This window comes from Oryzias latipes, chromosome 22, assembly GCF_053564925.1.
Source record: "Oryzias latipes strain Hd-rR chromosome 22, Olatipes_Hd-rR_3.1".
NCBI classification, from domain to species: domain Eukaryota; kingdom Metazoa; phylum Chordata; class Actinopteri; order Beloniformes; family Adrianichthyidae; genus Oryzias; species Oryzias latipes.
In genome coordinates this window covers 22419328-22446060 of record NC_136258.1, presented here as the reverse complement: position 1 = coordinate 22446060, position 26733 = coordinate 22419328, and the positions used below count along the sequence as shown (strand labels likewise).

General features: G+C 41.1%; 2 protein-coding genes across 3 annotated transcripts; both read left to right on the top strand.

Moving 5' to 3' along the window:
* Window positions 1-2124: 2124 nt before the first annotated feature.
* On the top strand, window positions 2125-19670 carry fyna (FYN proto-oncogene, Src family tyrosine kinase a). Of its 2 annotated transcripts, none has more exons than XM_011490253.3 (12): window positions 2125-2343; window positions 11893-12149; window positions 12890-12986; window positions 14026-14124; window positions 14329-14432; window positions 14636-14785; window positions 14865-15029; window positions 15675-15854; window positions 15939-16015; window positions 16224-16377; window positions 17685-17816; window positions 18325-19670. In XM_011490253.3, exons 2-12 carry the CDS (start codon window positions 11903-11905, stop codon window positions 18531-18533), a joined length of 1614 nt encoding a protein of 537 aa, XP_011488555.1. In that variant the 5' UTR covers window positions 2125-2343; window positions 11893-11902; the 3' UTR covers window positions 18534-19670. The 2 variants fall into 2 exon arrangements, with proteins under 2 accessions (XP_011488555.1, XP_020569131.1); XM_020713472.3 differs by having other exon boundaries at window positions 2168-2343; window positions 11897-12149.
* Window positions 19671-19996: 326 nt separating this feature from the next.
* On the top strand, window positions 19997-26694 carry LOC101157261 (uncharacterized). The gene is made up of 10 exons (XM_004082207.4): window positions 19997-20120; window positions 20194-20552; window positions 20619-20752; window positions 21921-22041; window positions 22102-22292; window positions 22509-22597; window positions 22689-22757; window positions 25690-25794; window positions 26261-26335; window positions 26454-26694. The coding sequence occupies exons 2-10, from the start codon at window positions 20218-20220 to the stop codon at window positions 26628-26630; spliced, it is 1296 nt and encodes a 431-aa protein (XP_004082255.1). The 5' UTR covers window positions 19997-20120; window positions 20194-20217; the 3' UTR covers window positions 26631-26694.
* Window positions 26695-26733: the final 39 nt, after the last annotated feature.

Genomic DNA, 26733 nt, shown 5'->3' with positions numbered 1-26733 from the left:
ATCTCTTTCTGCCATCACTGCATGACCCCCGTTCCCATGGAAACCGGTTCAAAATGGCTGCAAGGAAGGAAGGAAGGTTCACGCTCTTTGATGGAGGCTTACTCGATCCTGACCCTTGGTTGTAGAGGAGCAGGGTCATCTTGAAACACAGCAACAATGCAGGCAGCAGATTGAAGATTAGGGTGACTCCTTTCACCCCCCTTCTTAGAATGCTAACTAGGCCAAGTGCATTGTTGTCAAATTCTGATTACATGCAAAGCTGTAATGATCATGGTGGGTTACAATGAATATGTAAACCTGGTGACAAAGCCTGGAAGACATATTCTGTTTGGAAAGAAATTTTTTTAAAATAAAGTTATCTATTTACCTGCCTGTTCAACCTAGTGGTAGAACAAATTTTGAAAAGACATTAAAAAAAATAAAAATAAAACATTGTGCACGATACTCACACAAGGCAATAAGGAATAGACAAAAAAGGGTTAATTATAAACTTGCTATTACTTTTTGACCTCTTTTGTCCATAAAAATGTATGTTGTTTTGGACATTATATTTGGGTAATCATTTTTTTCCGTATATTAACTTATTGTGTTTATCTGGTAACTTTTTTAGTGCTTTTTCTAATGTTCAAGTAACCTTTTCGCTCTAAAAAGTCCTGTTTTTGTTTGTGCGTGAAGCAAATCTTTTATTTTATTTTTACATTTCATTAACACAAAAACATAGATTAAGAAAAATAATTAAAAATCTAATGAAATATTTTGTGTTTTTTCGTTGTTTTTTATTTTGTAGTTTTCTTTTTTTTCCATGGCAGCAGTGATTTAACATCCATCAACCCACAATTTCATAGAAAACTTGTGCCAACACACCATCTGGTTAGCTTTCTATTTTAATGTTTAAAGAAATTATACACGGAAAGTGACTGCTGGAGGAAAATAAGAAAATATTTCCTTGAAGAAGAAAAAAACAACAGCTATCATGGGTTGCCCTGTTTTTCTGTGCCATCAAAGACCGAAGGGCGGTCTTTTTTCTAATTGTAATCGCTCATTGGACGACAGCGGTGTCAATCAAAGCTCAACGTCGTTGTGGATCTTTTTTTTTTTTTTTTTTTTTTTTTTTTTTTTTTTTTTTTTTTTTTTTTTTTTTATTGAACAATTGCAACATACAAAACAAGAAAATACAACAATTATGCACATATAATGTACAATAGAATTCTGAATACAGAACAAACATGTTGCATTCTTTAAAAAATACTAATTATTAATAATAAACACAAAAGGGAATAAGAAATAAAAAGAAACAAAAAAAAAAAAAAAAAAGAGAAAAGAGAAAAGAGAAAATGCGAGAGTAAATCTATGTCAGCAGTCCAAAAGAATTACAGATGCTAATTGTTTTTTGAGCTTTTGTATTTTTTGAAGCAGAAATTAAGTTTAAATAACGCTGCAGTTCCAGTTTGAACACAAAGAAATCCGGTTTTTTATTGGAAAATTTTCTTTTGTGTATATGAAATTTAGCGATAAATAATACCATGTTTACACAAAAGAAAGCATCACGGTCTTTGACATCAAAGCTATGAAAACCAAAAAGTATGTTTTTATAATAAAGTTGTATGTCAGCAAAAATAGAATCGGTGATAAATTTGTGAATGTTTTTCCAAAATCTGTATGTAAATTCACAAGACCAGAATAAATGAGAGCAGGTTTCAGGTTGTTTCTGGCAGAAAGTACAACTGGTGTTTATGTCAGCCTTAAATTTAGTTAAGTAATGCTTTGCTGGATAAAATCTGTGTAGGAGTTTAAAAGAGATTTCTTTGACTTTATTTGTTAAGAAGTATTTTTGTGGTAAAGACGCGTCGTTGTGGATCTGCATCAGCCATACGCAATAACAGCTGCGTCAAAGCTCTGAGACACACACCGGAAACGATGCTTTGATTGCCCGTCAAAAATAAAGCTACTAACCGACTCCAATGAAATTAAATATTTATTTACTGTGGTGGCCGTGCTACATTCATTATATATACTATTTATTAGCAAAATTTTGGCTTAGTGAAACAAATGTTTGACTTTGTCACAACCGGATGTATCCACGATGAGATGCAGGGAAAAGGCATTAGCTTTATTCTGAAAATCCTATCCGGAAGTGTAGATTGCCGGAGACTTGCTGCTGTTCGCCCTCGTCATCATCTGTACACACGGCGGCGACAGGCGCTCCGGAATCGGCAGGGACGGGTCTCCCACCGCTATTCTCCCTCTGTGCGAAGAAACCACAGACAGAGGGGGGGAAACAAAAGGAAATTCCTTCACAAAACTCCCAGTGATAACTCCGATGGATTAATCTGATTTTCTGCGGTAAGCGGGATCTTTTTCTGTCGTGTTGAATTCCAGTCGGTGCACCCGCCTTGTCCCCTGTTTTGCACTGTGGGTTGAATACATCTCGGGAGAAGAAGAAGAAAAAAAAGAGGGATTAAATATCCCATTTGGTCGCCGCAGTCAAGTGTTCACCTCTAAAAAGCTGTCTACAGGTGTGGATTCGTCCGAACAACGGTTAACCTTGGCGGGGAAGGAGCGGGGAGGTTGTGGGTGATGTTTTGCAGTGCTGCGATTCTGGAGTGGGGGCTCTTGTGTTGCAGCAGCAGCAGCAGCAGCAGCGAATGGATGTGTTGCAGAACAGAGCTGACCACTGAGGCCGTGCACTCTCTGGCCAAAACGGCCTGCAGACAGCCCGCCATTGATCCACCCTCCTAATCAATTATCATATTCTTCAGACTAATTGCGTTGCCAGCTTGTTAAATATCCAATTAAAGCTGCTTTTAATCGGGTTATCTGTTGTGTCTGGAGCTTCAGCCATCCATCTTGTGCGTGGAGCTACCTACTAGGTTTTACCCATAAGTTAGGCAATAGTTAGTGGTGTTGACTGCCAAATGTTCAGCCAGCACACTAAAGCTGTTCAGGATGCCTATGACTGTTTCATTCTAGTGTAGATATGTCACATTTAAGTTGCATATTGTGTTTCATCCTTTAATTTCCCTTTAGGGCCTCTCCTATTCGTACATTAAACGAAACATGATTCTAATGCTCACAGGGTGCTTCTGGTAAATTCATATATATATATATATATATATATATATATATATATATATATATATATATATATATATATATATATATATATTATATTGTTGCCTATATTTCACCCAACTAAAGTGTACTGTCTCAACCTGGTAAAGAAAAGTAATGCTGCACAATTCCTTTAATATCTAAAGGTTGTTTTGTTGTTGTTTTTTTAAACAAAAAATTTCAGTCATTTCTCTATTAGACTTTTTGAATAAAAGTGCCATTCTGTGAAATTGAAAGAACGCTTTTATTTTGGCGGCTTTGAGTTTCCTTGTTGATGGGTTTTCTTTTCTTCTTTGTTGCTGCTTTTGCTTTTCATCCCCTCGTTTGTGATTTGTTTAACTGAAACTGGTCCAGCATGCACTGCTGCAGAACCACCACATCATTCTTTCCATTGAACTTTTACTCAGAACATTGCCCTCCAGCGGCACAGGATTTGGAAAAAAAGAAAAATTCAAAAAGGATTGTTTAATCCAAAATGAGAATATTCACCAGAATTTTTTTTTAAATGTTTTTTAGCCGTTTATTCATCTAGTAAATCTTGCTGACTTGGTAGATATTTGGAAGCGACTCTGTGACCCGACACGCTCCACTGTGAACGCTGTGACACCAAAGCGGGCTTAAAGCCACACACTGTATGAAGCTCAGCTGCAGGTTTTAAAACGGGCCCTGTTCATTCAGTGCACGAAGAATGCTTTGAAAGCTCCAACACTGCGTCTCATTGTGCTCGTAATCTTGAAGCCGAGTGAAATGTGACCATTGTCTTGTTGTTGATACACTGAATGAACTCGGTTGTCTGACACAAGCAAATGTTGTAACTATCCAGAGAATGGCAGCCATAAGGAGGAGATTGTCAGGGTTCTGGCAGAACTAGGAAACCCAGTGTGGTCCGCTCGCACACAAATGCCACACAGCTGAAAATTATACTCCTCTAGCTCATTTCTTTGTGGAAAGAACAAAAAAAAGTTGAGGTTTGGGACTTGAATGAGGTCGATGTATGTCAGTAGGAGGTGTGTGGGACGTTCAGCTTTGACTTGTGCCATTTAAACAGTCAGAGAATAAATAGGACCTTGTGCATGAAGGCGAAACAGTCCGGCTGTTTAAAAAACACAACCGAATGCCTAATCATTATAATGTTGAGGGCTTTGTTCTAAAGGAATGTTTAATAATGAAGAAATTCCAACTCTCCACAAAGCCCCAAATGAAGGTCTGCAGTTTATTAATGAAGTTCTGAACACTCAATGCCAGCTCTGTCATCTGTTTTGTCACTAGTTTCCAGTTTAAACTTAAAGGTAAGAGCTTGTGATTTCCGATTTTCCAAAAAGCTCCATGGTTTGCAATCACAAATTGAGCTATTTTTGGAAAACGCCTCAATTGACGCATCAATTGATAATGAGCAGATTTGTTAGATGCTGCCCCACTTTTCAGCAAAGTTTTAGGAGACGGAGTTTAGAAATTGTCATAGGAAAGACTTTATCTAAAAAGGCACGAAAGAAACGAGTAACATGTTTTAAAGTCCCACTCCGATCACCTATTGATGTATTCTAAAAGCGTTCCCAGTGGCCTTTTAAGAATGATTATGATGTTTTAGGACAGTTTCTGCAGAAATTAGCTTCTGAGTTGTGGGCAGAACTGTTGGTGTGGAGAAAGTCAGCCCCCCTTCCCGTCACCCATCTGTTTACATGCTCTCCTGCTAGTTTACAGCCCCTCACACCGCCAAAAAAAAAAAAATGGAGCTATCCAGCCACAAAGTTTTAATCCAGATTCCAACGGAAACATGCATGGATCTGGTTGTCTATATATCCAGAATGGAGCAGAGTGGAACTTGTGGCCCACTCAGCATATTTTATACTTAACAAATAAAATCTTCAAGCTGAATTTGAATAAAAAAAATACTCAGAAATGTAATTTTAAGCTTTGGGCATTAAATAAAAAAATTCTAAAAATTAGGGCTGATAAGAGGAAAACTGATATTAACTATCCATATTGCGAATGTAACGATATAAATTGCAATACATGAACAAATAGCAAAGCAACCAAAAACATATTTTCACTGCAACGGTTTAAGAGTCAACATAACTTTACTCCATATGGCCTTCGTCTACATAGGAGGCGAGCATCTAACATAAAAGGCATAAATGGTCAAACGCCTAAAGGGATTTATTTGATTTTGTTAAATACTTCTAGCTGAGATGAGATTGTTTTGGCAAATTTAAGGTAACCATTTATTGCAGAAATCGCAGACTTTTACGATATGCTTATTGCACACCTTAAAGATAACGATAAATTTGCAATTTATTGTGCAGGCCTACTAAAATGAATATTTTTTTAATTATAGCAGTGAATCTTTAACTGTTATTTTCTAGGAATAAATAAGCTTTTCTCTTCACAGAGGGGTATAAGCCCACTCTCCATTGTCTTTGATTCTGTGTTTTATTGTCAGACTGACGCATGTTCGTTTCTCAGGCCCGGCTCTCCTGTTTAATCCATCAGTTACCCTGCGTGACGCTGACATTCCTGTCCTCGTCAATTTTCAGTATTGATTGCAGCTGCTGTATGGATGGCCCATCCTCATTACGGCGCCTGTGAGTGTTATTACGCATGATTGTACTTTGCGCCTCCACAGCATCAAAATAAAGGCTGTCATTTTGTCAAATCAGCTTCCAATCGGGACCAGAGGCTGCGATAGTCGCACAGATGTTGCCGTTTATTCCAATCCAGCTAAGCGGAATGAAAGGATCCGTTTCTAATTTAACAGCCATGAATATGTTTTTATTTTTTTTTTCTGTTTTGTCCAAAGTCATTCACTGTTGCTGCCTTTTACCATGCAGTCTTTCAAGGCATTTTGCAGTCACAGCTTCGTCCCCTCAGGACCTCGGTCCACATAAAACAATGCTGTGGCCTTCTTTGTGGCGAGCTGTTGGGCTTGGAGCTCAAAATAGCCGTGATTGTCCTCAGTGAGGCTGAGGTGGTGATGTGATGCCCAAAGAGCAAGTCCCACGGCGGCAGTGCCATCATCTGCCTGACTTGAGGCTGAAGTTGAGCTCTAAAGTCATGTGTTCAGCATGCAAGCATCAGTCGGGTGCCTCATGGAAATGGAAACCCCCCCACCCCCCAGCTGAAAATCTGTGTCATGTTGACACAACAAAATGAGTTTTATTTAAACAAAATTACTCTAAAACCATTCAGAATCTTATGATAATGCTGGGTCTTTCTGTTAAATTAGTGAAAAGTTTGCCTGTTGATTCAAGTGTTCTTCTTAAACGGGATAGTTCATCTTCACCTGAACGGCATTTACCGACCAGGGAAAATGGTGGATTGAAACATTCAGAACTGTCTGGTCTTTTAAATTGAAGAGCAAGGAGATTTTCCTAATCCTGCAGGCAGTATAGCAACATGAGCTCTCCCGTCATTTTCCCTGATCCCTGCAGGAGTGGAAGTGGTGCAGTTACAGCAGAAAACACAGCAGTTCCCTCAGTATTTTCATACTGACGCAGTGCTCTGCCAAAGTACTTAAACATAATCATACATTACAAGCTCTGAATCCATTTAGTGGACTGCTCTCCATAGTTAATACAATCATCTGTGTAATATATGGGCAGTTTATGCAGAAAACTATAATTTTTCTCTTTAAATTAACAGAAAAAACTTATAAATTGCTTCTAAAACTCCCCTAAGGTTTCTTTATAAGCATGTATTTTAAAGTACTTGTGAAATAAAATCAAGTCTTTTTGAATGAAAAGTTAAGTCAATTTGGACTGTTTATTGGTGATTTGGGAATTTTTTAAACTGTACCCAGAAGGGTTTTTCTGATGGCGAGATATTCTGGAAAAACCAAAAGATTGGAGACGTGAATATAAATATCAGAGGAGATTATATGATATCTTAAGGATTACTGACGAAGCTCCTCTCCTCCTATTTGTAGTCCTCCTCAGCGTGGGTCAGAGATCATGTTGTAACGCTGCCCCCAGAGGCCTTTTTTCTTCATCTGGATAATTTATGGGGTTTTATTGATCACCGTGAATCAAAATGGCCTAGTTCACTCTGCTGTTGTTCGCCTTTTAGAAAGGTACCGGTATGAAGCAAAAGAGCCTTGATTTTTGTGTAAGAATGCTTTTCCTGTTCCAGGCTCCCAGAATTCCTCTGGGCACAGGTAACACTGACTTTTAAACTTGTCGTCTGCTTCGTCAGAGCTGCTTTATTGCAGCCTGTTGACAGACGGGCAGCCACTGATGTGAAAGAAAACAACCGTCTGAGCAGAGAATTTAGTCTGCAGTTTGAGGACAATTCAACCCTGCCTGAATGCAAAACATCAGAGATGTTTGAGAAAAAAAGTCCCAACTATCACGTCAAGAGGAGGTTAGACCTCTGTCTTCAATCTGGGCTTTAAAAACGTATAAAAGTCATTAAACCGGTTTTCCTCTCTCTTTTAAAGGCATTTAAAGACCCACTCCAATGGTATTGTTGTCCAATGGCAGAATGTTTAACAATGGCATTTTTTCTCATGATGGAGGGCCTGGATAAAGAAAATTGAGCTTAAATTTTGCATTTCAAAGTTTTTTTTATTCAAATAGTTGTAAATCAGGAGCAGACAAAAAAAAAATCTGTTTTTAAAAAGAGTTTTATTTGAAGAGTTTAAGAAAATATGCTCATTCGAGCTGCCTCAAAACTGCACGGCTGGATTATTGCAGTGCTCATTTGAGTGGTACGATCCGGTTTAGAAACGCAATTCATACGAGTGTTTCCACTCAATGTTGCACCGTCAAAGTGAATGGGGGGTGTGGACCGATTGCTTAGCTGTAGTGCGACTATCACCAAACACAACAATGGAGGCCATCCAGCAGCTCACTTTCTTTCCACTTGGCTTTTGATACCTTTGATACATGTCATTTCATGTTGTTTGAGAGAAGATTGTGGGTGGCGAAGAGGAACATGCTAGCTCGGGTTTGCTGCTTTCTTTTGTTGTGTTGGCTAGGGTTGTGCCGATGGACCATCGTGATGGGTGACTGACATCCATCGTGATGGGTGACTGACATCCTGATGGAGAGACCACCATCGTGATGCCACGTCCCCGCCACGTTGCGCGTCGACACCATAAGCCGCGGTTACATGTGCAAAATATCTTGATGGGATCAATGGTCGGATTAGAATCCAACCGTGTACATGGGCCCAGAAAAATGTTTTCAGAATATAAAAACGTTCACTAAGGTCACACTTTCCGTCGGAATAAATCATTCGCACATGTGCAGTAGGGTTTGAAAACCGGAAGGATATAAAATCCGCCGAGCAGCTTTTTTTCCCCAAACTTTATTGAATGTAACAATTCAATACAAAACAACGTTAAACAGCGCCGAGCGGCTATATACATTGACATGTCAGCTCGGTAATATACGAGACGATCTTCTAAACGTGCTTTTAATAATGTTACGGTTATTATGAAACACCTGTTCGCTCATCATTTGAATTTTAATCCGTGTGGTCAGTGCTTTTTCTGAACGAAGCCAGGATTAGCAGTATGCTAACACGGGCTAACAACATTAGCTTTGGGTGGTGCTGCTTGCTGGCTGCACGTAAACATGTAAGAATAACATCAGCCTTTATTTAGTCGGGACACGACTAGAAACACAAATCCGCGTGATTGTTTGAATGTTTTCTAAGGACTGAGCGACATTTCTGCTTTGAAGCTCAAACCGCTGTGTGTGTGCTGACGATCCGAGCTCTGCTCCGAGACACACACTTTTAGACCCGGTTCTGAGTTCGGTAGCTTGTACCCCTAGAGCTGCGGGACGGATCGCAGTCTTAAATCTCCCACACATACCGCTCATGTACCCCCCCCCCCCCCCTTCCCCTAAAACACAAAGCTGTAAGTCCGCGCTCCGCCGGTCCACTTCACTAGTGAAGTGCGGGAGCGGACCACTTTTTTTTAATTTTGTTACTTTTTTTGTTAAAGTCACTTCCCTCAGTTTATACTGGATCATCGCGGATTAGTCATTAGTTGGGAAATAAAATGAAAAAAGCAAAAAAACGAATAGCACTTATATAAGAACGAAAAATGTAAAAATACCCCCCCCCCCCCCCCCCCCCCGACGATGTCATCGTCCATCCCGATGGTTGACAGCAAACATCGTCAACGGCCAATTTAAGGGACATCGCCCAACCCTAGTATTGACCTTCCGCCAATCAACGGGTTGCATCGTGTCGCTCGGTCCTAGCTGGTCCATTCCAGTTTTCTATGGACCTACAACCAACAGGGGCCCAAAAATGGTACACTTGGGTCTAGCTTAATGGGTCCATTTATAATAATGAACAGAGAACTGGACCGTACCACTCGGTGGAAAAGAAACTTTATGTTGTGGATGTTAGGGACTGTAAGCTAGCGGGAGAGCATGTAAACGGAGAGCTCTGGGGAGGGGAAGGGGGGATGGGGTTGCTGCATGCCAACAGTCCTGTCCACAACTGAGAGGCCATTCTCTGTTGAACTCCTACCGTTCTGCAGCAACGACGTCCTAGAAAACGACACAGGTTTTTTTGATTTTGCCTAAAAACGGCTTAGTCATAATTAAAAGACAGCTGGGAACGCTTTGAAAAAGGATCAAAAGATGATGAGAGTGGGTGTCTAACTCCATTTTAATTTTATTTATTGGGTCAGTTATGTTTGAGTAAATTCTAACCTACTACCTTCAGGGCAGAAACAATATATTTACCAAAAAAAGAGGCAAATTTAAAGGATTAAATCTGAAAACGGAGTGGAAGCGAAGCTTTTTGAGTCAATTTTCCCCTCACTCTTCTTATCTAATTTGCTATTTTACAGTGTTTTCAACTTCAAACCACTAAAACTTTGTTTTCTATCATTTGCCTCCAACCCAAGATGAAGTTTCACAGAAGCTTGCATCCATATGTTCCGTCTACAGCGTGTAGCGCCTAACTCTGCCGGCACCCTGTTGCTCGCCATGCAGCAGGCGACACATCTGCTCACACTTTTGTGCAGCGAAGGCGTTTGCTAGTAAAGGCAGAACAGGCCTGAAGGGCCCTTCACTCATATGCTGCTTGGTTGGAGCTCCAAAGCTCAAGCCCTTCAGAAAGCTCGCCTCTGACTGCAGCTCATTTTGGGACTTAAAATCAACATGCCATCGTTTTTCGACGTCTGAAGCATAGAAAACCCCATCTCAGGGGCAAAACCTATCATTTTGCAGACACACCCGTCATGTTTGTGCTGCTATTTTGGATAACAATTGGCTCACAGAGGTGCAAGCGTTTCTTTTTTGTCTTCCATCTGCTGGCGTGTGCCACTGGCAAGTCCTCCCTCTGTCCACGCACACTGTAAACAAATGTGTTACCAATTAGCTGTCTCTAAAGTCAGCTGGATGCTATTGCTGATGAAAGACAGCAGCCCCTTCCCGTCCTCCTCACTTCCAACCCAGCTTCCAGGGCCCAGGAGGGGGACACCTTCAGCCTAGATGTTCATTACTTTAACTGGGTCCATAAAACTGTTCAGGCTCTTTTTAATTGATGAAGCAGATTACCTCAGTCATTATGGGAACTGGTTTGCTCCAGCCGTTGGCCTCGTGGGCTGCAGTGCAGCGGTTTGCCTCTGAAGGTCCCTCTGTGCATTTCTGCCCATAAAATGTTGGTGTGCTCGGCTCCTTATAAAGTAAACAAAAATAGTGCACGGCGCCTCGTAAAGGCAATGAATGGGTGCAGGATCTTTTCACAAGTGTGGTCATGCAACGCATTCAAGTCTTTTTGGGCAATTTTGATTTTTTTTTTTTTTTGTTTTAATTGTTTGCATGTAGTAATAATATTCTCTGTACTTCACACTGCAAAAACAGACCTCTTACGAATAAGTCAGAAATTCTCGCCGATTTTCTTTTAATTGAGCAAAAAAAAAAAAATCAGCCACAGGGGTAAGAAACATGGTTTTACCAAAAATTCTGATTTTAGGAAAAAGGTTTGTTTTCTCAACCTAGGATTGTTTTACTATTAAAGACAATTTCTTGACAGGATTATTTTTCTTGCAAGACAGAAAATAAGATGATTTATCTTGACCCAAGGGTCTTTTTACTTTCCTAAGATTCAAATTGTGCAGTGTAGGCTTATCTGTTTGAAGCTGTGATCATCTTTTGATCTAATTATAAGCCCTTCCCGGTGGTCTTTTAATTAGGATTATGATGTTTTTAGCCAAAATCAAAAGAACCTGTCATTTTCTATGACATGTTTTCTGTAGGAGTTAATCAGACATTCTCCTCCGAGTTATAGACAGAACTGTTGATGCGGAGTAAGCCTGCCCCCATTTCCCATCATCCCTTTGTATACACTGTTACAGTTCCTCACAGCCAAAGTAAAGAATAGGGGAGGGGGGGGGGGCTTGTGGCCTGCTGATTGTAGATTTTGCGCAGCAAAAGTAGCACAAGCTTTTTCAAACGGCGTGTTTTTTCATCTGTTCCTGGTTCACGACAATTTGAATGCAGAAAAACTCAGAAACACAATTTTAATTTTCCTTACACATGTCCTCCATCAAGAGAAAAATGCCACAAGAATATGTTAAAAACAACACAGTTTTCACGGTAGTGGGTCTGTAACGAGGTTGGAAGCGTCGTCTTTAATTTCGACCTAATTGAAAGGTTCTTTTTCAGACGACTGTGTGGTTCTCAGAGGATCCTGCAATAATGAGACACTGATTCACCCCCCCCCCCCCCCCCCCAACAGAGATGAGCTAAATTCACCTACATGCTAAATGTGTCTCTGCCCCCCCCCCCCCCCCCCCCCCCCCCCCACTTCCTGCAGACAGTAGAGAATGGGCTGTGTCCAATGTAAGGATAAAGAAGCAGCGAAACTCACTGATGACCGAGAGACCAGCCTTTCACACAACTCGGGCTACCGCTATGGCTCCGACCCCACGCCGCAGCACTACCCCAGCTTCGGGGTCACCACCATCCCCAACTACAACAACTTCCCCACCGCGGCCACACAGGGAGTGACGGTGTTCGGAGGCGTCCACACGTCCTCGCAGTCTGGCACGCTTCGGTCTCGGGGAGGAACGGGTGAGGCTTTTAAAGGAACTCTGCAGAAGTCTTTTGAAAACTGGAAATCTGTTGAACTTTACCCTTTACACTTTTGCTCAGAGGAAACCAAAGTGGGTGAGGCAGTTTTCTCTTTTGCTTTAGCCCTTTAATAGTAAAACTCTAGAGTCTCTTGAGAGAAGAGGTGTCACCCAGAAAGCAAAGTGTAAAACAAGCTGTCCTTTAGGCTTTGAATGAAGATTTCTGAAGATTTTTGTCAACTTTTGCAGGGCTTTTCCTTCTTGAGAGCACTTCTCTCATCCCTCATGTCAACACCATCAACATTTTTGAATAAGAAATGCTCTTAGAAAGATTCAGTGCTTTTAAAAAAGTGATGTTTTTTTGTAAACTGAAAGAATTATTTTATAACAAGTTCCTTGAAGATATCTGAATTCTACAACAAAAAAGCCTAAATTATCTAAATAGCTGACAAAACCTAAAAAGTGCTGCAGGTTCTGTTTGTTTTGTATATTTTTTTTTACTTTATTTGTGTTCGTTTGACAAAAACTTTAATCTTGTTTGCACTTAATTTTGATGCTTTTGTTTTGAAATTTATAGGAATTGTCCTGTCTAAATCTTCTCTAAAGTTGGGAAAATGTAAAAAACAACAAAAAACACAACAAAAAAGTCATAATTTAAACAAATAAACAAACTGAAAATGGTTTATTCCAGCTAAACGTTGTGACCATGAGCCACACACCATGTTTTCCTTTTGCCTACAGGGGTGACTCTGTTTGTGGCTCTGTATGACTACGAAGCCCGGACCGAGGATGACCTCAGCTTCAGGAAGGGGGAGAGGTTCCAGATCCTCAACAGCACGTAAGTCTGCAAACATTTGCATGACGCCATCAAGAGGGTGTCGCTTATGTGGGGTTTTTGTTTCTCTTCTCTGGATGTCTGAAAGTTAAACTTTGGATTGAAATGCTGAAAAAGCAGTGTGTTTTTTTATTTTGAAAATCCGCCTCAAACGCCTTAAAAAAAAATCATTTTCTTCGGACAAAATCATGGCTTAACTTATTTTCCCTGCTGTTTTGAGTTTCTCTGTTTTTTTTTGACACTTCAAAAAAAAAAAAAAATAAAAGAAACAAAGTTTGCCTTGTGATGTGTCACCCTTCCTTCAGGCGATCCTCTTCATCACGTGGTCCTTTATGACATTCATTTGCCTCCCTTGCAATTCCTGGAAAAGCACAATTACAGACAATATAAGGGTTGTTTGGTAAGCAGAGAGTGAAGGTTAAAAATGAAGCATTTATAAATAGAACCGATTGTTTATCTGAGGGTTCTGCAGAATCAAGATATATGAAGAAACACGTTCGATGCAGAAACCGTGACATGATGACTCAGGATGTTTGATCAGATTCTTACTTCTGCGATGAAGAACGCACCACAACGATCAGGTCATTTATTTTTTTAAATGGCTGTGAACACGGAGCCCAGTGTAGGCGTTTCCCATGGTAACGGCTGATTGACGTGTGAGGGGAGATGTTCTGCAAACACCACATTCTTGGCTCCGGTTCTGAACCGAACGCTCGGCCTCAGCTGCAGCTAACCAGAACCAAAAAACCCAGAAAACAGGAAGGGAAAGCTATTAAAAGCCGTATTTCATCCGCCGTTGCTGTGGTCCAAATATTGTTTTTTTTTTTATTGAGGATGAGATTATCAGTAAAAGTTTGGACTGTCTTATTGAGATTTAGTCGTGTCGATTTTCAGAATTCAGCAGTTCGCTCAGCATTTAAGTGATATTTATGTGCAGATAAACAGTGGCTGTAATCCCTCTGAACCGATGCATGCAGCAGCTCTGAACTCCCCTCTCGTCCTAAAAGCATCTTCCACCCACATTCTGCCTGTTTCCCTTCAGTGAAGGAGACTGGTGGGAGGCGCGCTCCCTTACTACAGGTGGAACTGGATACATCCCCAGCAATTACGTCGCTCCTGTGGACTCCATCCAAGCCGAGGAGTGAGTGAAGCTCAGTCTCAAGCGCATTCAACCTCATCCAGCAAGTCACGGCAGCTTAACCCCCAGAGAGCACGTCATAAATATTTGAGGACTCCTCTGGATGCCACCACGTTAACCGCTACAGACGATAACCGTCGTGTAATCATTCTTAAAGAAATATTTACCTTTGTAGTCTGACTCCTCTTTTGTAAATTTCCCCTGCAGCTGGTATTTTGGTAAATTGGGTCGAAAGGATGCAGAGAGGCAGCTGCTTTCCAGCGGCAACGCCAGAGGCACTTTCCTCATCCGTGAGAGCGAAACGACCAAAGGTAACTCGACAGACGCACCGCACGCATGCTTTCAGGCTTCAGCCCGGCACAGCGGTGTTTGTAAATGAGTAGGAGCCCTTCAGTGTGCAATTAAAAGATAATCACTTATAGTTCAGCTTGTGCACAAAGCCCATTAAGCCCATTTGGAAATGATGCAGCCTAAAAATGCAAGTAGTTTACCGTACTTGCTCTCTGGCCTGCAGGGGCTTATTCTCTGTCCATCCAAGACTGGGACGACATCAAAGGAGATCACGTCAAACACTACAAGATCCGCAAACTGGACAATGGAGGGTACTACATCACCACAAGGGCCCAGTTCGAGACGCTCCAACAGCTTGTTCAGCACTACTCGGGTGAGTTTGCAGCATTTTAGTGCAGCTTCTGTTTTTGTTTTTTTTTCCCCTCATTGTCATTTTTCTTGGACTTCCTCAGCCAGGGCAGCAGGGCTGTGCTGCCGCCTGATCGCGCCCTGCCACAAAGGCATGCCTCGCCTGACCGACCTGTCCGTCAAAACCAAAGACGTGTGGGAGATACCGCGGGAGTCGCTGCAGCTCATTAAGCGCCTAGGCAACGGGCAGTTTGGAGAAGTCTGGATGGGTGTGTGTCTTCTGGCTCTGATAGAGATTTGGACAGCTGTTGGCAGTGATGCACAACAGCTGCATGTGATAAACTCCTGCCAGAGGACTTTCATTTGTCTGCATCCGCTTTGACTTGACTAAGATTTAAACGCCTTAGACTAGAGAAAGAAAAAAATTTTTTCAGTGCATTCTACTTTAGTGTAGGATGAGCAAAACCACACTATTGGAAACCAAAATATTGATATCTATATCTTTTTTAAAATAATTTGTTTAATATTTAAACCCTTTCACACCAGGGCTTTAGCTTCACCGTTGACATTATTCGACTACAGTAACTCTACTGCTTTTGCATTGAATTAATTAATTCCAGCGGGTTCTGAAGCAGAGAAACGCAGACTCGACATTTACATGATCCACCTGAAGTCCTTGAGAAAAGCCGGGTTGTGTGCATATTGGTGCAAAGCCGAAATGAAAAGCCGCTTTTCCCCGCGACCGAATCTGCTGATTTACGTTGCATAAATGGTGGAAGACTTACGGTGTGTCAAAGAGTGTTTTATTTAGGGGTCGACATCCACATCTCCGGTGTTTAAAAGGTTAAACTTTAACTGTAGATATTTATTTCAGCTGGGATTTATTTGTAATGATGGTCTTGTTTTTCCGTCAGGCACATGGAACGGCACCACCAAGGTGGCGGTGAAGACTCTGAAGCCCGGCACCATGTCGCCTGAATCCTTTCTGGAGGAGGCGCAGATCATGAAGAAGCTTCGGCACGACAAACTGGTGCAGCTTTACGCCGTGGTGTCCGAAGAGCCCATCTACATAGTCACGGAGTACATGAGCAAAGGTGGGGCGTGTTTACATTTGAATGAAAGTGTTCATGAGTTCACGACAGGCGGGGCTGACAAAAGTTTTCATCTTTTTCTGTTAGGGAGTCTGCTGGATTTCCTGAAAGACGGAGAGGGGCGGGGACTCAAACTGCCAAACCTGGTGGACATGGCAGCTCAGGTACAAAGCAGCCCAAAGGAACGAGCACCGATTTAGTCTGTTGGTCAAATCAGCGCATGAAGTTCATTTAAATCTTGAGAGCTTCTGATGTTGGGATTGTTCTACCTGTGTGTTACTGTTTTATTTAAAGCTACTCATAAGGGCTTCTTAGCACAGATGTGATGACCTTGAAACCAGAAAAAAAAACTGTAGCGCCTCAATTTCCCAGGTGGCAGCAGGAATGGCGTACATAGAGCGGATGAACTACATCCACAGGGACCTCCGTTCTGCAAACATCCTCGTAGGAGATGGCCTCGTGTGCAAGATCGCCGACTTTGGTCTGGCTAGGCTCATTGAGGACAACGAATACACAGCAAGACAAGGTATGTCTGCCTCAGAGAGCTGCACCAGCATTACAGGGTTTTAGTAGATGGATGTTTCAAAGCCTATTGATCCCTTTTTCAAAGGATCTGTACATTAATAGGTGTGTTGCTCTGAAAAAAAGATATATTCTAATTGCTAATTCTTACGGAGTCAAACTTTAAAGGCCCTCTACAATCATCTTTTGTTCTATTTTTAAAGTAATCCCAATGTTTTCTAGGACATAGTTTTTTTCCAGAGCAGCAGGAGTTCATTCGAAATTGACCTTTGAGTTGGCGTGGAGCCAAGTCCTATCCCCTTTCCCCTCCTCTTTACTGAGAGCTCTCCATTTACATGCCCTCCTGCTAGCTTACAGCCTCTCACGCCTCCAACCTAACATTAGCGATACAGCAAAATCTGCAAGCAATATCAGAGCTGTACAGCTTTGAGCCAGATGTCGGCTCGGACGAGGAAAACAAAGACAAACATGGATCGACTCCATCAAAATGGAGCGGAACAGGGAGCTTCTGGCTCGCCCCGTCGCAAATACGACTTTTATCAAATATCATTATTTTGTCTGTTCCTGATTCACAATGATATAAAGAAATATTCCTCTAATCCATCAATTGGTTTTCCTTTAAAGGAATTCTGTTGTTTTTTTTAGCCTTTTAGTTTTATAAGTAATAAATGATGACTTTTCTCTGTGGAAGTTGTATCGCTACTTTTGTAAGTGTTTTGCATGACTGGTGTTCCAGCAGGACTTGAGCTGGATCCGCAGGACTCCCAGGCTCTGCTGGTCATTGTGTCAACACGCTCTCACTCTCTGGGAAGTCATTTAAATATTGACTTGTTTCACCTGAGCCGAGTTCTGACAGAGTTAAACTAGAATTGTTCGGTAATTTCCCAGGAGACGCCAATGTTTGCCCGTGTCTGCGCCGATGAAACAACAGATGAAGGAAAAAATTCAGTGCGGAGAAGTCTGACCTACTTACTCATTAAGGATTTATGCAGGATTTGCGGAGTCCAGTGTGGCAAGAAAACATGTCCGTAGTGGTGGAGATATTAGCAGATGAACACAGTTCTACACATCCTGATGCTGTGTGGCGCCCGTGCACCATATTTGCATTTCTAACGATTCATGTTTTTTTTGCATTAAAATGTAAAACTGTCAGTGGTGGGTAAGAACAGGTATAAAAATCTTAAATCAATTTAAAAAGGTCAAAGTGGTGCTGTGATTTTTTTATTATTATTCTGAAAAGCTGAAGTTTTCATCACAAAACAGGTGGAGGAAGTCTGCTTACCGAAACATCTCCTGTGTGATGTGTTACAGGTGCAAAGTTTCCCATAAAGTGGACTGCGCCTGAAGCGGCTCTCTATGGAAAATTCACCATCAAATCGGACGTGTGGTCGTTTGGCATCCTGCTGACAGAGCTGGTTACCAAGGGCAGAGTGCCCTATCCAGGTGAGGGTGCTGATATGCAAGTTATGTAAGATCTTAAAATAGTTCCAGTCGATCTCCGGTGTTTCGTTCTGCCTGTGCTTCATGTCTGAGATGCTCCGTCTTCTTATGAAAAAAGAAAAATGGAGCGGCGTGTTGCATAATGGACATTACATGGTGCATTATGCAGAGAAATCTTCCCATCTGTCTGTGCAACCATGTGAAATATTTATCTGCTGTTGGACATTGTTTTCGGCGGAGTAAACAATGCAGAGTTTTTGTCAACAGGAGAACAGGAAAATGTGAAAAACCTAGATTTGGGAGTAAATCTAATCTTTCAGTGGGTGGAGACAAAAATGAAATCCTATTATGGGAAGAAGCAATAAAATCATAAAGGTTGGAGTTGGAAAAAATGATAAACGACATTGTCATAGTGTCACTGGTGTAAATTAAGCTCATAATGAGCTTTTTGTGAGCTCAGAATGAGGTCAGTTTGATTGCGACAGGAATCCGTTTGCTCTGATTTCCCCAGGCATGAATAACCGAGAGGTGCTGGAGCAGGTGGAGCGTGGTTACCGGATGCCCTGCCCACAGGACTGCCCCACGTCCCTGCACGAGCTGATGGTGCAGTGCTGGAAGAAGGACCCGGAGGAGAGGCCCACCTTCGAGTACCTGCAAGCATTTTTGGAGGACTACTTCACTGCCACTGAGCCTCAATACCAGCCAGGGGATAATCTCTGAGCACAGCTGTTCCTGTCCCATGCCATTTCACTGACTTCCCACCAGAGGGCGCCAGATACCTTTTTTCTGTCATGAATAAAACATTTTTTCAACATTAAAACTTCAAAAAGTGGGAAGATGGACAGCAGACGATCAGATCAAAAGAGGTGGAGCAGAGATGAAAATGACTGTAGTAGACGAGAGATAATGTGTAACTTGTATGAAATGTAAATACAAATGCTTGTTTACTTATCCCTGTTTCGTTTCCTTTTATCTTACTTTTATAATTTAGAATCTTTTTTTTTCTAACCCAAGTTAATATGAACAGAGCCGGTTTAAAAAAAGAAAAACTGTTTGCGTGGACCGAATGATATGAAATATTTGTTTTTTGGGGGCGTCATTTACTTTTTTATACAAATTTCTCCTCTTCTCAAGGAACTTACATGTACTATAACACCTGTTCTTGCCTTTTCATGTTAAGTAATATCCTTAAAATGCAAAGGAATGCCTTCTTGCTTTAAACACTAACTTATTGCATCATGGACTCATGGAGCCAAACCGTGTTGCACTGACGTCAAGTGCTTTCATCGCTTCTCGGCTTCAGCCTATGATTTCTAGATCGGCTTAAAGTAACTCCTTAGTTCAGCTTTACGTAGTTGAAACGAGGGCTTCCCTCTCCGCTGCAGCTGTTGTTTAGCGGACTGCTTAGAATACTGATATTTTAAAGTGTATGTTGCATTTAATGTATGGCACCCGGCTGTGTAAGAACTCTTGTCTTTCTGCTTAAGCGGCCCAACAAACTGCCACTGAAGAGAATGAAGGATTGTGTTCGTCCCTCCATTGTGTGTCATTTTTAAAATGCCATGTTGCATTGTTTTAAAGTATTCCACCAGTGTTACTTCTTCTTTCTTTATTCCCTTTTTTTTAAATTGTCAGGGCAATCTGCAACTTTATTAAGAAGAAAAAAAAGGAATTTCCCCTCTTTAACTTTGAAATTTGTCTCTGGAAATGGGACAAAGCACCCTTTCTATTTGTATTTCTGATTAGTTTTGCTTCTTTTTCCTTATTTATTAGACACATAAAAGGTTTTTGGTCTGCATTATTTATTGTCTGTTACTTGTACACAGCTGGTTTTGAAATAAACAATCTTGCAATTAACTCAGTTGTTGGGTATATCGCAAAGGACTGACTTTCAAAAGGTCCTGCTGTAAGGAAAGTTCACAAATCTCTTCTTTTTTTTTTTTTCCCTCTTGGGGGGGACTTGACACAGGTTTGTGATTGAGCACCCAAAGCATTTTTGAAAGGCATCCACCCAGAAAGCAGAGAACTGCAGACATGAGTGGAAACTCAAACCAACAAGGTTAAACGACTGCTTACGTTTTCACTATTCCAAAAATGTCAAAATGTGCTGGCCGTTTCCTTCTGCTGCCTCTCCTGCTCAAAGTGGCTCTGCAGGTCGCTCCACTCTCTTTGCTCTGATTGGATGCACCTGAAGTCTGCAGAATTTGCATATAACAGGCTGCAACACAGACTTGCAGCAGCAGTCATGCCGATCATTGCTCTGCCGCCTTCTGTGTCTAATAGACATTTTTGGATTTTATGGTTTAAGTACGTCTCTGAATTTATTTTTTCTGACTTTCTTTTGTAAAGCTGCATGTTCAACAATTACTCTTGCTTGCAGGATTCTTTAAATGTTAGCCAGGAAATGGAGAAAGCTAAAGAAGCAGCAGGGCTGATAAACAAAGAAGACTTCCTTCAGCTTCCTGAAGAACCTCCTGCTCATCCACAAGAAGCAGCACAGGCTTGCTGGACAGCAACAAGAAAGCTCTCCGAGAGGCATCCAGCATGCCAAGCAGATCTGAGGCAGCCCAAAGAAAGAGGAAGAAGATCCCCCACTCGTATTGATCTTCATCATCATGACTCTTCTTCACCTCATTCTGCTGAAGTCATGCAGGGAGCTTCAAGACGAGGAGACACGAGTTGGAGCTTTAAATCAGATCTGTGTGGAACAGTTTCTCCTTCTAACAAAGACACAGCAAGGTACACAATAAATATACAAAAGTAAAGGTTATTTAAAAATGTAATCATGAATTTCTTATTATTTAGAGAGGAGGATGACTATAGATCCTATCAGAGTGAAGATGAAGAGGAGCTAGAAGCCCCCTTGCCGTTAAAAGATGATTATGACTGGCAACAGCAGAACTCTTTTCTATTTCCTCCACATTACCGGCACAGCTGTGGTAAGAGTCACATCTGTCTTTTTCTTCATAAAACTGATGTTTTATTTGTTTTTTTGTGTTTTTAAAAAAGGAAACTTTAATGAGACAGAAATAGCATTATTACTTTCAAATGGAAATTAAAGTCCTCCAAGGGAAAAATACGACTTTAAGCATCACTAAAGAAAATTAGGTAAAACCTGGAAGAATTTGTTTTCTTTTTTAACTGGATAAAACAAACAGGTTTCAGAAAAAATGTGAAAAACAAAATCTAAATTAGAACCAGCAATAACCTTTGACTTAAATGGTAAAAATGGCGTATACTTATATAGGACTTTCTACCTTCTTACGAAGGCCCAAAGCGCTTTACAGTCACAGTCCCATTCACCCATGCACACACCCATTCACACACTGGCGGCGCCTCCGCTGCCGAACACTGGTGCCAACCTCCCACCAGAGGCAAGGTGCATGGGGTTCAGTGTCTTGCCCAAGGACACTTCGACACATGGGCATGCAAGGTGGGAATCGAACCTGCAATCTTATGATCAGGGGTCGACCGCCCTACTGCTGCACCACGGCCGCCCTTCTTAAAATTAAGAAGCACAAGTTTTAGACTTTAAAGGGGAAAAATACAAAATTTATAAGACATGTCTTAGGTTACTGTGAGGCGTTTCACTTTTTAGCTTCTCTTTTGTGCAAAAAAAGAACCAAATAAATACAAAAACTATGGAGAAAAAAAAAGTGTTATAAGGTTGGATTAACAATACAAGCATCACATAATTTGAAATGTGGGGAAAAAAACTTAGATTATGCTCCAGAGTGCATATATAGGCTGTCCACCATGTTCCAGTTTAGTGCAAGGGGAAAAAAGGAAAGATGCCGTAGATGAATTTATCGGTGGATTTCTATGAGGTTTACATAAAATGACATTTGTGAATCGGAGCGTGTGTATTTGTAAAACAGGTTGTGTGCATTTCTGATTATTGAGACTGAATTAACTCCATAGATTTCTACTAAAATTTTAGTTTGCATGGTAACTAGCGTTCTTTTTCTGTAATCGTTTAAGTTAAGTGTAAATGCCGCTGCTGTTTGTCTGAAATGTATATATTTTTTGTGATGAGTGTCGTGCTGAAACCTGCATGTGGCTCAACACTGATCTGCAGAGACTGACATGTTGGGACTGAATCCACAGAGCTTCATGGGGACATGCACAGGATGCCCCAATGTCCCGACACAGCACAGGACGGGGCGGTCAGATGGCCTCCTCTCTTCTCTCCTCCCAGCTGTCGAGACTGGGTGGAGCCTGGAAACTGGTAAGTGCATCTACAATCATTGTGAAACATCAGAGATGAAAGCCTTTGTTTTCCCTTCAGCTGTTATGAACGTAGCTTCGGGGATGGCGGTGGGCCTCCGGGGAGCGTCTCGGTCAACGTGCCTCAGTTCTCCACGCCACCCGTGAACGCCGTCTCCCAGGTGGACATGGTGAAGCTGAGCTCAGCAGCAGGAGAGTCTTCCTCACATCTGCAGGGCAGAACAGGAACCATCAGCCTGCCCAACGAGTGCAGTGAGGCCTTTTATCTTCACCAAATCAAAATGATTCATGCTGTACTTGACGTTTTCGTGCTTCCCATGATGTATTTAGACATCTGGATTTTGTCAGGCTGCTGATTTTAGATCACCTTCTGTTAGATCACCTTTGTTGTACTTAGTTTAGAGGCACATTTAATAAAAGACGGTTAATTAGGGACAGTTTTCAAAATGCTTTTGTTTTTTATCTTAGGAAATGTTCTCATCACTCACTCTTTGGACGTGTCCTCAGAGATAGCTGCTTTCAGAGACTTCCTCACAAAACAAGGCTTTCGAACAAGTGTGAGCAAAATCCTAATCCTTGTTTATTTTTTATCTAATTTTTAAAAACAAAACTCTTGATAATATCACAACCTAAACCTTACCTTGACAGACTGACCTCACTGATGACTCCACTGGAGAAATGGACATCCACAAATGGAGACATGCTTTCCTAAAAGATGTAAGTGAACAGCGTCGAGGTTGGTTTTTTTTGTGCAACCTAAAAAGCTCCTGAAATAAGACAACACCAAAACAGACACTAGTATTTTCCAGTGACTATTCTCTTTTGATGTTTTTCATTTTTAACTCTTAAATCTTCTTTTTTGTTGTATTAACCCTTATGTGGTGTTCGGGTCTGTGGGACCCGTTTTCATTTTTTATCAAAAGAAAAATGATACAATTAATTTTTCAAACTCAGACTCACTGGCCTTGGCTCATTTTCTGTGAAGAACATATATCAGAATACATTTTTAATGACCACACACCGTATACCCCCCCAACACATTTCTATTACATATAAGATGTTCGGGTCCACTGGACCCGGGGCTAATAGAAGTGTGGAAATTGATGTTTTATGTACCTACACTCTGTCCTCCACCTGTCTGGGCCTGCCGTGTGTGTGTGTGTGTGTGTGTGTGTGTGTGTGTGTGTGTGTGTGTGTGTGTGTGTGTGTGTGTGTGTGTGTGTGTGTGTGTGTGTGTGTGTGTGTGTGTGTGTGTGTGTGTGTGTGTGTGACCAGTGAGAAAGAGAGAGAGAGAGAGAGAGAGAGAGTGGTAGAGAGAGAAAGACTCACTGTAAATGTGAGTTTTGTTTCTGCACCTGCGGTTCCCGCACAAGGTTGCAACATTGTTAGAATAATTCAAGCATCAACTCTGTTTGCTCTCGTTCTCCCGCACATTTGACCATTTGACTTTCTTGCGGGAATCTATCTCGCTCTTTATCTGCTACAAATTGGAGGCGGGACACGTTAAATATAGCTTTGCCAGTGTGGTTTCTTACCACAACTGATCAAAATGGCCAAAAGACTTTCTGCGCAGAGGGCCCTGGAATTGATTTTAGAAGAGAGAGACGTTTTTGATGATGATCTAGAGCAGTGGGAGATGGTCAAGTGTGCCGTGGGAAATTGTCCTCATTAACTGATCTAAAAACATTTCCCATCTCCAGGATTTCAGCTCTCTGTTCATCCAAACAGGCCCTGGTAAAACACTGAGGAGTTAGGAATATAAAAGATGTAAAATACATTTTCTTTGCGTTTATTTTATTTTATTAAAGACATTTTGATAAGAATGACTGTACAGTACCGCGATTCAGCTGCACCTTCGGCTGTATTTTGGAAAAGTCCCGTCCCTTTAACTGTCTCCACCAATCATTCTCGGGGAGCTTAATCACATGTCATCAGTCTGACCAATCAGAAGTGGTTAAAGTCTTCACTTCCTTGTCCCGATTTAGCTCGTAAAGTCGCTCAGTTCTAACAAAAATACCAGCTAAAGCTCGTCTTTAGCGGTGTGGCTTTGCACAGAATCCGGTATCAGACCGTGGAACAAGTGAACAAAACACTGAAGCTCCGAAAACCGATCTCCAGCCGTTTTATGCACTACATCTCCCATGATGCATTGGGTCCTGAGATTGACAGCGCACAAGGAGATCTGTTGTTAAACGTCTTGAAACAACGAACACACATCAATCTGTTTTTAAATCTTCTAACTTAACTTTTATTGCATTTTTTTAGAAAAAAAAACAGCTGCAGTTTCCAGCTTTTTCTGACACAATTATCTCAAAAATGCATGTGAGATTGTGGAGGGACTGTAGATCAATACAGACCATGAGTTTCTCCTTTTTTTTTTTTTTTGGATGCTGGTGTGCCGCGGGATTTTTTTTAAGGTTAAAGTGTGCCGTAGCTCAGAAAAGGTTGAAAAACACTGATCTAGAGGGAGACGATTCAGAAGAGGAGGTTTCATAATTAGAGGATCACATTTCTGAAAATTCAGAGTCTGTCAGTGACTCTGAAGAAAATGATTAGATTGGGGCGGCCGTGGAGCAGATGTAGGGCGGTCGGCCCATGATCGTAAGATTGCAGGTTCAATTCCCGCCTTGCACGCCCATGAGTCGAAGTGTCCTTGGGCAAGACACTGAACCCCACCTTGCCTCTGGTGGTAGGCAGGCACCTGTGTTTGGCAGCAGAGCCACCACTAGTGTCTGAATGTGTGAGTGAATGTGTGTGTGACTGGGTGAATGGGTCTGTGACTGTAAAGCACTTTGTCCTTGTTGGAAGAAAGGCGCTATATTAGTATACGCAATTTACCATTTACCATTTAGATTGAGCATCAGCCAGTTCCAAAACGAAGCCATCAGCACCCAGCCACAGGACCAGGCCATCAGCAGCCAGGACCATGTGTTGTACAGGCTAGTGGCTAGAAGGCCATGTGTTCAATGGGGCTGATGTGTTGTCTTGACTAATAGGTTTACTCTATGTGTTCAGCTTGTGTTGTGCACCTGAATGGGTTCAGTTTCTGTGTTCAAATAAATAAAAGTTAGTAGTTTTGAAAACCCTTGCTTCACTTGAAAATTTGTTTCCACTCATATCTTGATTTTAATTGATTTTCTTTATCACGTTTTAGATAATGAGTTATGAATGTGATCTAACAAAGGTACAGGGCATTAACCAAATATACTGATTGTAATTGGATGAGGTAAACATCTGTCGAGTATTTTAACATCAAAGTGTTTGATTGTGAGGCATTAAAAACCACAACATGCAACGGGTCCACCAGACCCACGAACACTGGCTGAGTAACAACAATATGAACACCACACAAGGGTTAAGATATAACTTAAGAACATTTAAGCTCCTTAGTTTCCTTTATGTTATTTTTAAAGAGAAACAGCAGCTTTTTGTTGTCATTTCATTTTACTTTTTAAGTCTCTTCTAAATCGGATCATATTACATAGTTGATATCTAAATTTAAATTAAAGTGTGCGCTGTAGTATTGTTAAAAAATACACAATCAAGAAAAGTTTTTAACCCTGAAATCCAACCGACTGGTTGTTTTGCTCCACGGTTTTTTTTGCCAGTGGAACAACACTTTATTTTATGTTTTTTTTTTCCCCAACAGCCATCAACCCTGATTATCATCGCTATCAGCCCCAAATATAAAGCAGACACTGACGGGTCTCCCTCAGACAGCCACGCCCGTCACGCCAAGTACATTCACAAGCTGGTAAGAAAGAGAACTACGTTAAAGACGGCAAGCATCTCAAAATCCCTCGCCATGTTTTCCTTCAATGACAAATGTGGTCAAAAGACATGACGGTTTGGTTTGATGACAGTAGTTTTATCAAAAAAATCTATTCTTTCCTTCCACTTGTTCATAGATTATTGTTGTTCTTGCCTAAGATAACTTTTTTTTTGTCCTTCTGGCCTTCATACGTCATGATTTTAATTTGCACATTGAATTTGTGTTCTTTGTTGATATGAATGTCTGCAAAGTATACATTAAATTAGATATTTTTCAAAAATTACATATACAATATGGCGGTGCTGGCTTCTAAAAAATATTTTTTCTATTAAACTATTTTACCATAGAATTTTTTTTTAATGTAAATTGATTGACTGTTTCAGTTTGCCAAAAAACTATTGATCAGTTTCCCATTTAGTACAACTCTCTGTATTCCTGAATATTCCAGATGCAGAATGAATTTATCCAGGAGGGATGCTTGAATTTCAGATTCATTCCTGTTCTTTTTCTTGGAGCTTCTCAGGTCAGAAAACAATGTATTACTTTTTTTTTTTAGTGTTTTCTAGATTTACATTTGATAATTCCACATATGTGCAACAAAAACATGCTTAAAATGAAATAAAACTACATGTTTTCCACAGAATTATGTTCCAGGCTGGCTTCAGAACACGCATGTTTACCGGTGGCCACAGGACACTGAGGATCTGTTGCTGCGCCTGTTCAGGGTGGAGAGGTACATCCCTCCTCCTGTGCCGGTGGAGCTCGCAGTCATCATCAGGCCTATGCCAATGAGCGCCACAACTATGTTGAGATGGTAGCCGTGTCTGTGCATTTTTCAACATGTTGTGTCTTCTTTTGAATAAAAAAACTTTAAGTTCTTAACTTTGAAAGTCGTTCAATGAGCACGAGCTTCTGATCTGT